Genomic DNA, 14905 nt, shown 5'->3' with positions numbered 1-14905 from the left:
CTCATCTGGCCAGCACTACAGACGCAACAGGCGCCATCTGAGGAAAACGCCAGTCTGCACTCAGGCGACCTCTGATGCAGACTTGGTGGATGTGGACCTGCCAGGCTCAACGGGTACGAGTGAAGCAGAGATTGCAGACTCTCAGTCTTTATCCACACAGGCTCCAACTCACACCAGGAGCGGGCGAGTCATTAGACCACCTGAGAGGTTTAAAGACTTTCAGATGGGTCGACACTGACAGTTCGAGCAGGTGATGTCGAGCTTTGCTATCACATCTCGTCAGGCTTAAAAACAAAATGATTAAATAAATAAATGACAGTAAAAAAAAACAATATAAAAAAAAAAAAAAACAAAGATGTGAAATGTTAGGTTATCCGTTCCAATATTATGATGACTGTTTGGTAACATATCTTCGCGAGAAGTGAAATGTGTGAAGTTTGAAATATTGTTCTCTTAATATATGCTATCTTGTGCTGAAAAGTTGCCTATTCCACATGCCTTTTACTTAAGATAAATGTTGTTCAGTCAGTGTCTTGGGTGTGTTGACAAATTAGAAGAACATTACCAAACAAATGTCTGCTAGTACATCACATGATATTCAGTACGGATTAGGTGGGCAATTCAAGTGTTGAAGGTTGATCATCATGTTAAGAAAGGGGGATGTAGTATATAGGGCCGCGCACTGATACACTTAAGGTTAAGCACCCGTGCGCAGGGATACGGGGCCTTAGAACAGTCAGGGTGAATACGATGTCAGACGTGGCTACGCTTGTTGGTCGTATGGTTTGTGTTCCATGTGGTTATAAATGTAAAATAAACTTCTACTGAGGAACCTACATCTGCCCACTATCATGGATATTACTACGAAACACTACATTTTATTCCTAAATTCTCGTTACACAAACGGCAAATCTCCTTTACCGACATGTTGCTTGCTTGCAGGAGCTAACGAGCTATGCTTTGCCTGCAGCAGCAGGGGCGGGCTTGTGGTTGTATTTTCATATGCTTCGTGGATCTGATTGGTTGATTTGGCCCGTCTATCACCAACATAGGTGATAGACAGATGGTTCATCCAATCAGCTAACCAGTATTTTCGCCCCTTCCAAAAAGTTCTCCAACGGAAAGTTCCCAGATGGATATGCCGAGCAAATGCGAAGCAATCCATCTGGCGGAGTCAGGTTACAAAAGATGGCCACCTAAAGCAGAGCCAAATACAGAAAGTTGCCATTCAGAATGTACCAAGTGTCCACCACATCATGGGGGGATGGGGATTTTTAGTTTAGAGATTTGCTTTTGTTTTAGTTAATTGCTAAATATATATATATATACTTATAAATTAATTGTGCTGTTTTTTTATTCGTAGTTTAGTTGGTAGTATGTGTCCTCATTAGGTCAGTTAAGTCTGTTCAGTTTTATTCAGTTCATGTTGAGTTAGCATAGCCTGGGTTAAGTTCTGTTTAGTTGACCTCTTTTATGGGTCCAGAAAATCCACTCCTCATGCCTGCCAGTTCGGTCCCTCACAACTTCCAAGGTTCACTAGAGCACCAACTGTGTGTTAATCCAAAATAGTGCCCTACAAATGCACAGTTTTGTCATGTTTTATTGTTTGCCAAAAACTACAGTGCCCAGCTGTTTCAGGAAATGATCTAGGATTGGATGATCCTTTTTGAAAATCAAATTAATACCATATGTCTTCAGTATGAACCAATGTTTTGGGGCTTTCAAAGGCTCCATAGATATCATTGATTTTGGCTTCTACTTTACAGTATGTCTTTACAACATGAAATACAGTATAGTAAATAGATTTGCAAATATGTCATTAGACATGATGGTTTTTCATGATGTCAAAGAGTTAAATTGCCTGGAAAACTGTAATTTGGATTTTGGATTTCTGAGAGCATTTCACAGGTACCACAGGATAAATGAAGCCAGGTTTCTCTGTCATGGTACTATCAAACTGCAGGGATCATGACCTTTCAGTATTTGCTCCATAAAACTTGGTTTGTTTGCATTAACCACGTAGAACCAAGTCGTAAATTCTTACGAGGGATGCCACCTGCCGCAGCGGGTTCATGCCTCACAAAGGGGGGTACAGTGCAAAACATCTGAGGTCACCTTGTTTGGACCAAAACAGTCTTAAGGGAGAGAGAGGGCGCAAGGGAGTATCCAGTCTTAAGCCACCAAACCTCTAAACAGTTATTTTCAATAAATTTGACCGATCAAATAAATACAAAAGACTGTGACAACCATGTCTCCAGCCTTGACCCGAAACAACAAGTGGGTTCTGGGCCAGTATTTGGGAAAATTCAATAAAAGTATGAGACACTATGACCGGTCCCATCAACTCCAATTGGGAAAACCTAGAAACTGCATGCCAATTGCAAGAGTGACGAAGACAAGAGGTCAAAAGGGGGACTCCCAGAAACCCACAGAGACTTTGCTTCATCTTAACTTGAAATCCATCACTTCCATGGAACACATTGCACAAGAAAGCTCAAGCATTTCTGATAAGCTGGATCCAACAAAAACACTGATGTCATCATAAATACAGCATGGGCAAGAGCCTGCTAATGACAGATTGATGATTATTCCTTCGACGTCATTGACCTAAACTTAAGTGAGATAAATACGCAAGAAGCCTGTCTGATTCTGAACATCTTAAGTTTCTTTTATGATATCCTATCAGTCACAAATTAAATATGAATCTTTTTTAATTCCAGCATTATTGCTGTTTTAGTACATAGCCTTCTGAACTCTCCTTGGACTCTGAAGCTTGATTACCAGATTTCTGTCATCCTCAAGGCCAAAATCAAGAGAGCAACCAACATCTATGGAAGAAAAATCTGAATAACACATTTTGTTTTTGCTCTGTTTCAGGTCTAATTTTTGGGCCTCATCTGCTTCTGAGCTAAAGCAACAGATTAGCACACAGCGTCACAACAAGCAATACTATATATTGGAAAAAACACAACATTTATTTCACATCACTCTGCACAATATTTTGAAACATGCTGGAGCTGGAAAATGTCTCCACTTTGGCATGTCGAATCAACATACTTAACACAATACAGTCCAGGCTTCAGTAACATCTTGTTGAATCTAATGTGCCAAATCCATAGCGCAGAAGTCCACTATTAAACCTAACTAGTGTAAAATGAAGGTTTCTGTAACAATAGTGTCTAGTGTCTTAGATCATGAAAGGAGCAACCATGAGTGTAACAATGGTATCACTTGTGTTATTGTACTTTGTTGCACGGTTTTCTGGCAGGTAGCTGCTTGAACAGGCTCTAATAGGATCAAGGAAGAAAAGCTGACATAAAAAATAATCCAACATAACAATTTGCATATTCTTTAACGATGAATGGTACAGTTCACCAAATGTCACCACTGCACTCTGGACGCAAAAGTTGCAGTCCTCGCCTGTGCTTTTCCAGCAACACAAAAGCTCTTACTAGATGCCAAGTAAGCAAGGATCAAGTCTTAAACCACCCACGTTGGGATCGGGACTGAAGCTTTTCTTTCACTTCAGCAAAATTTTGACTATAGGAAAAACAGACTTTAGCAGCTAAGGATTTCAGTACAGGAATCAGAAGGTATATGTATAAAAGTGGACTTAGGCAACAGCTATGACCTGTTTTTAATTTTCTCCTATTTAACTTCATCAATTAGAAGTAACATATTAGAATTACAAAGGCTAGGGTGTCTCGACCTCAGAATAGTCCAGTGCATGTATCATTTCTGCCAAGGACAGGAGTCCCAAAGGCCCTGCCCAAGAGAGTCCCAGCCACAGGGCCTGTCTGCCAGGGCCCAACTCATTGCTCATCTGCTGTCTAGACCGCCTCCAGGCCTACACAGCCACAGGCTGATGAAGCCAGCATGCATCTAACCATCTCTTTTTTTCCCAAATGGCCAAGGCAGATCACAAGAAATCCACCTTTATCGGAAGAATCAGCCACCAATCTGCATTCAGTAGAGTGCCGAATGTGGCATGCACTTAGCTTGAGCAGACTGCCGGACAACTTAAAAAGAATACTTTGGTTTTTGGACGAATTAAACAAACCAGATGAAACGTGTCAATTAGTGACCTATCGAGTTTTTGTTTACCTTTAAACAGAGCCAGGCTAACAGTTCCCACCTAACCTTAACCTTTTTCTAGTTCTGATTAGCTAAAGTAACTGTCTCCTGGCTCTAGCTTCATTTAGCGTACAGATAAGAGTGGCATCGATCATCTAACCCTCTGCAAGAAAGTAAATAAGCGCATTTCCCAAATGTCAAACTTTTCAAACATAATGTAAATCCATAAAGTGGGTTGTAATGACGCATTATCTCCTGGCATAAAAGTAAAGGTAGGCTATATCACAGCTTTTTAGAAAACTCTGTATAGGTTGTTTTGGTTTTGGCAGCTCACTTCTGAGCCCCAGGTGATATTTTTTGTTACCTGCTGTCATGAAGATACATCATAAAACGCCTCAGCTCTAACTTTAGGTCCTGCTGGATTTTTCATGTTTGCCTGTCTCTCTTTCAGCTGACATCTGAACCTCTTGAGAAATGTCTGTGTGCAACCACAGCCCCGTCTATGTGCAGTCTTACAAGGCCTGAGCATCAAAGATGGTTGTAAATGTCTTATAGATGGGTGAGAATATCTGGGGGCAAAGGAATGTAACATGTCAAAAATAGATACACAAGCTGAGCGACTTATTCCTGACGAGAAAGCCCGCCCCCCCCCGCCCCGGTAATCCCTCAGGTTTTTTCCCACACTCTAAATAGTGTTTCGAGAAAAGGGTGTTTAATTGTGTATGTTCTGCCGACATTATGTTTGTTAAGATTGTTTGAAGCACTTTTACAGGCCCTTGCATAAAGCTCATGGTGCAGCAACTTTCTAGTGTTATATTTTCCCTTGTCTCCTACCTTTTGTCATCTTGTTCTAGGAATTATTCACATCATCTGGAGAAAAAAAAGAGTTATTCAAATTCTGCTGAATCTGAACCTTAATTTCTCTCACTGTCGTTTGCTGTTTGCTCTTCCCTTAATGCTTTTTTATAGTGTGTTTCCTTCCTGTGATCAAGGTTGGGGACAAAGTCACCTTAGATTCCACCGAGGAGCCAAACAACAGCCACTTGTATCTAGACAACAGGGGAAAACATGCAGTCTGGAATAGATTCTCTACGGTCATGTTTGTGGAGGTCACTATTAGGTAAACAGAAGACAAAGTGGCTTTGGGTTATATTGGGTGATCCTTCAGCAATAAGTACTGTAGTTACAGTAACAGCTGGCATTGCAGCCGAGTTTCATCAGTGATGTTATATAGCACCTTGGTCTATATACAGTCCAAACACAGCAGGAATTTAATTTTGAATTAAATTGAAGCTCAGCAAGGGCACTCTTTGATCAGAAGACTCAGATATTTATTGACTTAATTACTGTGCTTGTTACTCTTTGGACAAGGGAGGAGTAATAATCCACTCCTGAACTTCTGACGGGGACACAGGGTTGAAGCTTTCTCACCCGCAGCTTTTTTCTCTGTCAACAAGCCATCGCCCCGTCGTAAGTTAGCAGACTGTGTGAAACATACAGTATTTGCTATGTAACTGCATATTCCACTGATACAATGTTTAACAGCTGTGTGTGGAAGAAAGCAGCCTGGACAGTTTGAAGTTAGAGACTGGGCTTCTTACCAATGTAAACCGCTCTTGAAATGTCACTTTTTCTTTTTTCCAACAAAAAACAACCCATGACATAACAACTTCCCAGCTGCCCCAATACAATTCACTTAACAAAGCCAATATACAGTACGATTCACCCTATTTTCATAGTAATAAGTACTTTTATCAAACTCATCATATTTGCATTACTTGGCATGGGTGATTAAAAGAACAGTCGGACGGTTTGGGAAATATGATTTGCTTCCTTGCCGAGAGTTAGAAGAGAAGGTTAATTCATGTCTGTACTGTAAATATACTAGAAGCAGTTGGTTATCTTAGCTTAGCATAAAGACTAGAAACAGGGTGAAAGAGCTAGCCTAACTCTGTCCAAAGGTAACAAAAGCCACCAACCAGCTCACTAATTAACATGTTATGTGTCATTTGTTTCATCTGTATATGTGATAGACATTATTTGTCTATTGACATCTTATTGTCACCTTTGAGGTGGCAACCAGAAAGACTGCACTTGGCCAAGAAATAGTCCATAGACTATTAGCCCAAGAAAGCATATTTCCCAAAATGTCAAACTATTCCTTCAAATCAAATTTCTAAATTCACAAAATAAAAGCATATCCAAATACAAACCACCATGACCACCCTGTGAACAACTTGATCCACAGCTTACTATCTCACCTTTCAAACTGCTTCTAAAAGTTTTGGTCCTTACAAGTCACATTAGACCTATTTTGTCATTCATCCATTCACATGCTGCCGATCTCTTAGTGACTTTCCCACGCATCGTGGACTCTGCCAGCGCAGTAACAATAGCCTTGGGTGGAGTGCACAGCTGAGCTGGAGTCTACAGCATGTGCTTATATTGATGGAATAGTGGACTGAGCGAGGAGCCATCCTAAGGAGATTTTGTTACTTATTGAATTGTCCAGGTACACTATGCTCCAGACCTGGGTGAAAAACTGTCCAATAACACTTATTTAAAAAACAGATGATTGGTTGTTTTGGTCTTGGGTTTATTGCACAGATGCACATGATGCTATACACTATTTACTCAAAATAATTTCGATTTTAAATTCTTTTGGCTTGGTTGGATGCATCTAGAATCCTAACCAATGCAACACACTTGTTGAAGCTGTCTATTGTCTGTATGCCTCTTTCTTGCTTTCCCTCCTGCTCACCACTGCACCTCATTCTCTCTGCTGTACTGGCATCAACACTGGGCTTCGAGAGGCCTTCGGAGAGGGGGGAAGCGTGGGGGAAACTTGGAACAATATATTGTAGGTAAATAAATGCTCTGTCTAAAAAAGAATGCCTTTCCAAAACAGACCCAAGGCCCCTCAGAGCAGCATGTGCCCCAAATAATGCCCTAATTACTCTGATAATATGATAATAATGCTGCAACTTCTTTTGAAGTCACTGGGTTCACTACACAAACAAGTACCAGCACTCTGAGACTGAGGGAATATCATCTGGGCCTTATGGAGACTGCAAGTAACGAAACTGTGTGTGTGTGTGTGTGTGTGTGTGTGTGTGTGTGTGTGTGTGTGTGTGTGTGTGTGTGTGTGTGTGTGTGCGTGTGTATGAAGACAGTGTGAAATGCTGTGAAACAAGTGTATGTTAAGCTAATTTGATAATATGGACAATAATATGGCTATAAACCTGGGGATGAGATCACTGAGCACCGTGTTGATCAGAATCTTTGGCTGTCGTACCGTGCTGGCTGGAGAGTGGCCTGACTATTAATACCAGATGAGAGGATGAGTCAAAATACTGAGCAGATGTGATGGTGCATAGTCATAACAGAAACAAAAAAAACAAAATCACATAATTTCTCAAAATATAGGCTATTGAATGGATTTAATCAATATTTACTAGTTGTTGAGTATAGTTCCGTGGAAATAGCTGGAAAATATTATAAAAAGCAGATTCTATCTCTTTCTTATCTTACAGTACAAGTACAGAGTTCACTCAGAGGTAGCTCATGGTCTCCTTGAGTTTGGAATTAGGTCTGCTTTCTCGTGAAAATAAATAATACTATAAATAAAATAATCATAAAATACATAAAGCCGACATCACATCTCCAATCCTCTTGCACGCTGATAACTTTAAATATTTGAAGTTTTTCCTGTTAAAATTCAAGGCTCAACAGAGCATTCTGCTTAGTGTCCTGACATAAAGCAGAGTCCTGGATCAGGTATAGGAAGTAGAGATATTTAACTAATCTGTCATGATTTACCTAACTTTCCATCAAGCCTTTAGTCAGTTGAGGAAGAGGAGCAGCAGCAGTGGAGAGTATGAGCTGAAATGTATGGATGGAATGAAACAGAGGAGTTAATCTTTGCTGTGCACCACTCTTGAGTGATATATATCCCTTCCATTAATTCCAGCACCTGAAAAGTCCATCACTTCCTAGAAGATTTTTTGGGAAAGCACCAGTTGTCGGCAACAAGAGAGGAGGAGGGACAGAGCGAGAGAAGAAAAAAGGGGGAGGAAAATTGTTTCTGCGTCACGTTTCTTTAATTTGTTCACCAGCTGCCAATGAAATGATGACCTGCAGAGTTATTTTTTCTCTCTCTCTTGGCTCTGCATTTGCCCTGGCAAACCACACAGCTGGAGCTACACACTGAACAAGTGTAATCTTTATAGTATAATGAATATGACAAAGAAGACTAATAGGACACATGGACGCAGCTCTCACACTGATTTGACTCACAAAAACAGCTGGCTTCCTCCCACCCATGAGTTTATGTGGATGTCCTGACCAGTGACCAGTGGAGCTTGTGGCAAGTGCAAATTGTATCACCTTCATATGGAGCTGATGTGACAAAGTGATTGTTAAGAGCTTCATTAAAGTCAAGTCAATCAATATTGTGAGATTGAGGGTTCATATTTAAATATAATACATATAATATAAATCATAAATCACATTCATAGCAACATACTTCACACTTGCTTTTTGAGGACCTAGGACAAGGCATAAATAGTCATGTTTTATGCTCTATCCACGTACCCTGGTGTACTTTGTTAATTAAATGTTGTCCTTCCACATCCTGCAGCTGCCCAAACCTAAAGCAGATGCCATGATGAAATTGAGCAAGATTTGCCAGAAATGGGTTCGGAAAAACCAAACATATGCTGTGTTTCAGGTGACAAGGAGGGGCTGTGCGTCTACCTCCAAGGCAGGCGCACTTCCTGCATCGTCCACTGCAATAGCCTATATAAACCCCCAATAGACGGACTTCTCCTGAAGCACTCACTAAGTTTGCAAAGCGCAAAATCTCCTCACTTGCCCTCCCTCTCTCCAATCCATTGCCGAGTCTTTAGAGGTGACGCAGCCTTGGCAACGCAGGCACAAGGTACCGCTGCGCAAGAAAAGGTAGGACCAACTATTGTGTGGAGGAATGTCTCTGGTTTTTCTGTCCTGCGTTGGAGGTTTGAAGCTAAGCATGTCTGAATTTAAAATGCCTCTTATTTGTGCGCACCGCGACAACACTTTAAGTTTGTCTTTTTTGCTTTCTTTTCAGATCACTCCAAGACGCGGGATATTCTGTCTGCAGTTTCCAAAAAAACAAACATGATACTTCAGTTATTTGCCGTAGACCTAATACTTCTGTGCGTATCTTGCGGAGCAAGTGCATTGGCAACAACTATTCCTGCTGTCTCCACGTCCTTGCCAGCCACCAATTTCACCAATCTAGGCGCAGCGCACAGCTATGGAACCGACACCACGACTATTTCCAAAAGCAGGAGGAAGCGTTACATTAGTCAGAACGACATGCTTGCCATTCTTGACTACCATAACAAAGTAAGAGGGAAGGTCTTTCCCCCAGCTTCCAATATGGAATACATGGTAAGTGAAACTTAATTAATGTGCATGCATTTTCATATTCCTGGAACCATGCACTTTATACCTCCTCCTCCTTAGAATGTTTTATTATTATGTTCTGCTAATTACCAAAGAGCATGCGTCAAGTGAAATAATAAGAGGTGATGGAGAATCTGATTTGAATAGATGTACAGTAACTGTGTCAGGAAGTTAAGTGACAAATGTCTTGACGTTTCTTGGCACCTTCACCTATCTGTAGCAAATTGCACTGCAGGAGACCACCAAAGTAGAAATGGGGTCATGTATACCATAATATGGAGAGAGTGGTCACTTGATGGCAAAATCCCAACATTTCTGAGTCACACTTTCAATTTCATCTATAGCTCATTACTGTGAGCTGCAAAATAAAATGTTATGGTGTGAAGCAATATAATGCTCGTTTTACTTTGAAAGGTTGTTCCAGCAACTGTGTCAGACGAACATAGCAACTCAGCTATCATATTTTCATGCTTTAAATTGGCAGCATCTCCATCCTCTGTAGTTGCACTGATAATGAGATGCAAAACTGACAAAAGTCCTGTAGAATGAAGTCATCGGGGGAGATCTCTCCTCATTGCTCCAATCCCAAACCATTCCCAATGAAACCATTCATGAGTGTGGCTGTTGACAAGTTTGGTATTCTTAAACCAATGCTATCCAACTCCCTGTCTATTCAGTGAAAGAGTTACATTGGACACTGGGCAATGAACTTTCTCTGCTTATGTAACTGATTTGATGGATGACTTATGCTCCTTGCCATGGTAACACCTGTAACAGTGCTATGAACTCAAGTGCCAACTCTTATCTCACATCTCACTGTTAAATGAAGATCTGTAGTGTTGATATTTTCAGTTGTGTAATGGGTTTCCACGTTCCCACCATGTGCCTGTGTGTTTAGGTGTGGGACGAAACCCTGGCTAAGACAGCCGAGGACTGGGCTCATGCCTGCCTGTGGGAGCACGGGCCACCTCACCTCCTCAGGTTCCTGGGTCAAAACCTCTCAGTCAGGACAGGACGGTGAGTGACCTTTGACTCCCCTCCCCCTCCCCCTCCCCGACATCTGCTGCTCCTCTCAGGGATGACTCTCTGTCTCGCTGCAGTCATGGTCGTTGCCTTGCCGCCCCCTTCTTCTTTCTCCTAAAGGTTTTTGCACTGTGACCCGGTGACTGCTTGAGGAATGCTCCTGTGACCCTTCAAATAAACAAAAGTTGTGTTTTCAGCCATGACCCCTGAGGACAAAGGCGCATCCCTTTAGTGGGTCTTGATTTTCCATTTGGAAACACAGGGCACCTTCACATGTCCGTACACTCTTTTTTTTATTTTATTGAGGAACATCATGAGTCTCAAGGGAATACTGCTCATTCTGATTATTCCTCGTGGCTTGCTAGGAAGTTCTTTAGTAATGTTATTTCCTGAAAAAAAAACTACTAGATCTAAGTAGTAATACGATTCTGCAGAGCACGTTTGGATATCTTACAAATAAACCTGACTATTGTGAAAACAATCACGATAACTCAATCTTTGTTATATATATATAGTATTAAAATCGTTGCTGTTTGGCTGCAAACTCTGAAGCTCTGGCACATTTTTAAAATGCCCTTGTTGATATGCTGAAATGTCATTCATGGTAACTCTACAGTTCACAATGTGACAAAATGTTTAGAACATTTTAGATCTTCCCTATACTTGAGCCGCATGTCCTGAAACACCATAAATGACTTGGAAACAATTTGAAAAAAAGAATCCAGTCAAATTCACAAGAAATATTAAAAATGGTTGGTTCAATAACTGTGGGAGGAAACCAGAGCAACTTGAGGGAACGCACACAAATATGGAAATAACTGAAATCTGTAAATGCTACACACACACAGGGCTGAGATTTGAAACAATGCAGCTTTTTGCTGTACAGCAAGAATCACAGGTCCAAGTCAGTGTCTTACAGTTTTCTGTGTCATGCAAAACACCTGTTTGCAATATAATTTTACTAAAGATTGTTATAGTTTAACTGAACGAATCCTGAGTATTCATTTCCTGGTCTGCCTTTCAACGAACACAAAAATTAAAGGGGAAACTTTGAGAAGTGACCGGTGGAGTCAAAAAGACTCTGGCCTGTTGAGCCAGAGTAGAATCGGTCGCTTCTTTTCCTACACAGCCAAACTACACATCCACCTCTTACTATTTTATCCTAAAATATATTGATAATTGGCAAATCATAGATTATCAAGGCTTGAATCTCTGTCCGGTGACAAGGTCAGCCTGTATTAGTTGCTTATCATTAGTTGTACAGTATAGTTTACTGTCGGGCTTCTGTTCACAGCTATCGATCCATTCTCCAGCTGGTGAAGCCTTGGTACGATGAGGTCAAGGATTACTCCTTTCCCTACCCCCGCGACTGCAACCCTCGATGCCCTCTCAGATGCTATGGACCCATGTGTACCCATTATACACAGGTACACAGACAACAATGAGTATTACATACTATGAATTGGTGTAACAATGGCATTAATTGGCTTGTAAATGTCTTTTTTTGCAGATGGTGTGGGCAACATCCAACAAAGTAGGCTGTGCTGTTCACACATGTCATAATATGAACGTATGGGGCTCAGTGTGGAAACGGGCGACGTATTTAGTTTGCAACTACTCACCCAAGTAAGTGTACTTTAAATACATGCTGTAAGGAAGCCTGTTAATTCTAAAGAACCTGTTAACCTGATGACGGTGGCTTAATCCCGACACAGACGCCTCTGTTGTGTGCTGAGTTGTGAAATGCCACCCATGTTGCTGGGAGATTCAGATAACCTCGATACAAGCCTGTGAACCGGTACCACATAACCAAAGCTCCGGAGAGCCACGAAACAGGAGAAAAATTCTCGAAAAAATTCCAACAATCAAAGCCTGTTGGGACTTGTGACTGACATGTGAGCCAGGTTCTTTAATCCCATTGGTTTGAGACATATGTAAGAGTAACAGGCTCAGGACATTGAGGCTGCTATAACACCAGATGGCACTGGCATCTTGAATCTGGGTGGTGTCCAGATAGCTGGTTACCATTTACATTTTCAGTGATACACTTGCTGAAGTGGGATTTCTCATTTGCTCAGAAAGTACAGATTGCTAAATAAGTGATATTCTGCTCTTGACAAAGCAAACTTATTATGACATCATTTTAATCTCATTTTAAGGTCATTTGGTAGCTGTTCTGGAGCCACATCCATGCTGTGAAAAGGGCTTTATAAATACATTTTACGTCATCTTCATGAGCAGATAGATAGATTTTGAACAGTTGTCAGGGAATACCAGATGTTCAAATTCAATATTTTTCTAAGCACTATAAGGGCTTTTGGTCAAACTGAGCAAAAAGCTACGAAATGGACATTCAAATGAGATTGTCAAGAATGAACTTTTATCATCTTTTAACATTTTCCTCTTTAAAACTGACAAACTGTTTCTCAAATGTATTCCTTGTGCACACATATTCATATTAATCCATATTATCCATATACAAAAGTATGTTCTGTTTTTTTGGAAAACATTTGTTTATGTAGAACCTGGCCACATTGAACCTCTCCTATACCTGATCATCCATTCATCATCTTTGATTCCAGCATTTAGACATATTTAGACAAGCTATGCTGATTCAAGTTGAAAATATATTTAATATAGACTCTCTGGTTACATCTAACTCCATTGACACTGTACATGTTTCTGTCTTCCAGGGGCAACTGGATCGGAGAGGCTCCCTACAAAGTAGGTGTACCCTGCTCCGCCTGCCCTCCCAGCTACGGGGGCTCCTGCAGCAACAACATGTGCTTCCCCGCTCTCAAGACAAACTACCTGCACTGGTTCAAATAAACACAGGTTTCCTCTCGACATAAGCTGACAACCTACAGTACCACAGAGACATTATTTTAATCCCTTAAGGATTTGCACAGCAGTCGTGGACCACACTATTTTGTATATATGGACTTATTTAAAGACAGAAACATACATTTTAAGGCAGCAGACAATTTTGATGACTTGTAAATAAACTGTAAATTAATTTGTTACATGACTATTTGAATTGATGAAATATAATTTATGTGTAGAATGGGTCCTTAAACACAGTATATACTGTATGTGGTGCTGCATATTTCACTATGTTTGTTTACCATTGACAATGTGGTAATTAAGGACATAATAAGATCATAGCAGCTCATACCTGCTCACTTTGGTGCTATGGGAATCACACCTTCATGTTGTGTGCTCTGCCTTCACAGGAATGGTGTGATATAAACATCAAAGCTTTTGACCTCAGAGGGTAAAACCTACACACTGGCAGTGTCAGCTTTGTAGCTGCTGTAGGTAGGCTACATCAAACTTCATACTCAAGTCTATTGCAATTTCCATTTGTGTCCTGGAACAAATTGGCAACAATTTGTTGACAAGAGTGCACTTACTGTAAACTGAAAATATATGACAAAATGACTACACAGTCAGTCAGATTGAGAGATCTTTATTTAAAGGCGTGATGCTAGCATAGATGACGCCTCTGTTGTCAAAAGCCGTTTGTTTCAACATTAGTGCATTTGCAGTTTTAATCTGCACTGATTAGGTTGTTTCATTACAGACGTTTCACAGGTTTCATTCATATTATATCTAATATTTATGCTAAAGAGAGCACATAGAATAAATCTGACTCACATATCTGTTTTATAATCATATTTGTACATGGTGTATTGGTATATTGGAACAATTTCATTGTTAATATTTTGTTATGATCACTGATGTAGTTTGTTTTTTGGAGTTAATAGGCACTCAAGTGCACCTTAATTTTTTAAAAATTTCCAAAATACCAGGAAATTCGTTTTTTTGTACATGTAGATAATCATTATACAACGACTATCCTAAAACAAGTATACTGTAAGTTATTCATTTTTATATGGGGAAAAATATTTAATTGATATTCATTTTTGTATTGTTTTGTAAAAGAATTGTAAATATATCTGAATGATTAAAATGTACTGAATATGGTTCATTTGCATGTCAACTTTTATAATTTTTAAGGAAATAATGTAAAGTAACTTGGTACTATTTCTATGAACTAAGCACTAGCATAATGTTGGCAAGTGAATGCCTCAACACTTTTAACTTTGGCAAATGCATCAGAATTTCTTTTCAAATTGGGACAGTTTCTGAGAAGGACACAATCAGCAGTGTGATGGAGACATATCCAAATACAGCAAAAAATGTAGCCATTGATGCAAACCTTAGAGGGAAATAATGCTTTATAAAATAGGAACATATTCCGCACTGACTGTATTTAAATCAACAACAAGCTATTTATGCAACGAACTGCGCTTTTCCTGTTGTGTTTTGTATTTGTAATAAAAATGGTCTATTTTGA

General features: G+C 40.1%; 1 protein-coding gene across 1 annotated transcript; it reads left to right on the top strand.

The window, feature by feature from the left end:
* The first annotated feature begins 8891 nt into the window (after positions 1-8891).
* On the top strand, positions 8892-14905 carry pi15a (peptidase inhibitor 15a). Its single transcript, XM_039789463.1, has 6 exons — positions 8892-9033; positions 9182-9507; positions 10421-10539; positions 11840-11972; positions 12056-12171; positions 13239-14905. The coding sequence occupies exons 2-6, from the start codon at positions 9232-9234 to the stop codon at positions 13372-13374; spliced, it is 780 nt and encodes a 259-aa protein (XP_039645397.1). The 5' UTR covers positions 8892-9033; positions 9182-9231; the 3' UTR covers positions 13375-14905.

The sequence above is a fragment of the Perca fluviatilis genome, chromosome 22 (genome assembly GCF_010015445.1).
Source record: "Perca fluviatilis chromosome 22, GENO_Pfluv_1.0, whole genome shotgun sequence".
Lineage (NCBI taxonomy): Eukaryota > Metazoa > Chordata > Actinopteri > Perciformes > Percidae > Perca > Perca fluviatilis.
Note: the sequence above shows the minus strand (reverse complement) of the source record. Positions and strands in the feature narration are given on the sequence as shown.

Bases quoted from the DNA above. Each gene is read 5' to 3' on its own strand.
- pi15a (XM_039789463.1), top strand. From the start codon at position 9,232: ATGATACTTCAGTTATTTGCCGTAGACCTAATACTTCTGTGCGTATCT. The intron at 9,508-10,420 runs GTAAGTGAAACT...CTGTGTGTTTAG, and splicing joins CTTCCAATATGGAATACATG to GTGTGGGACGAAACCCTGGC. The intron at 10,540-11,839 runs GTGAGTGACCTT...TTCTGTTCACAG, and splicing joins CTCTCAGTCAGGACAGGACG to CTATCGATCCATTCTCCAGC.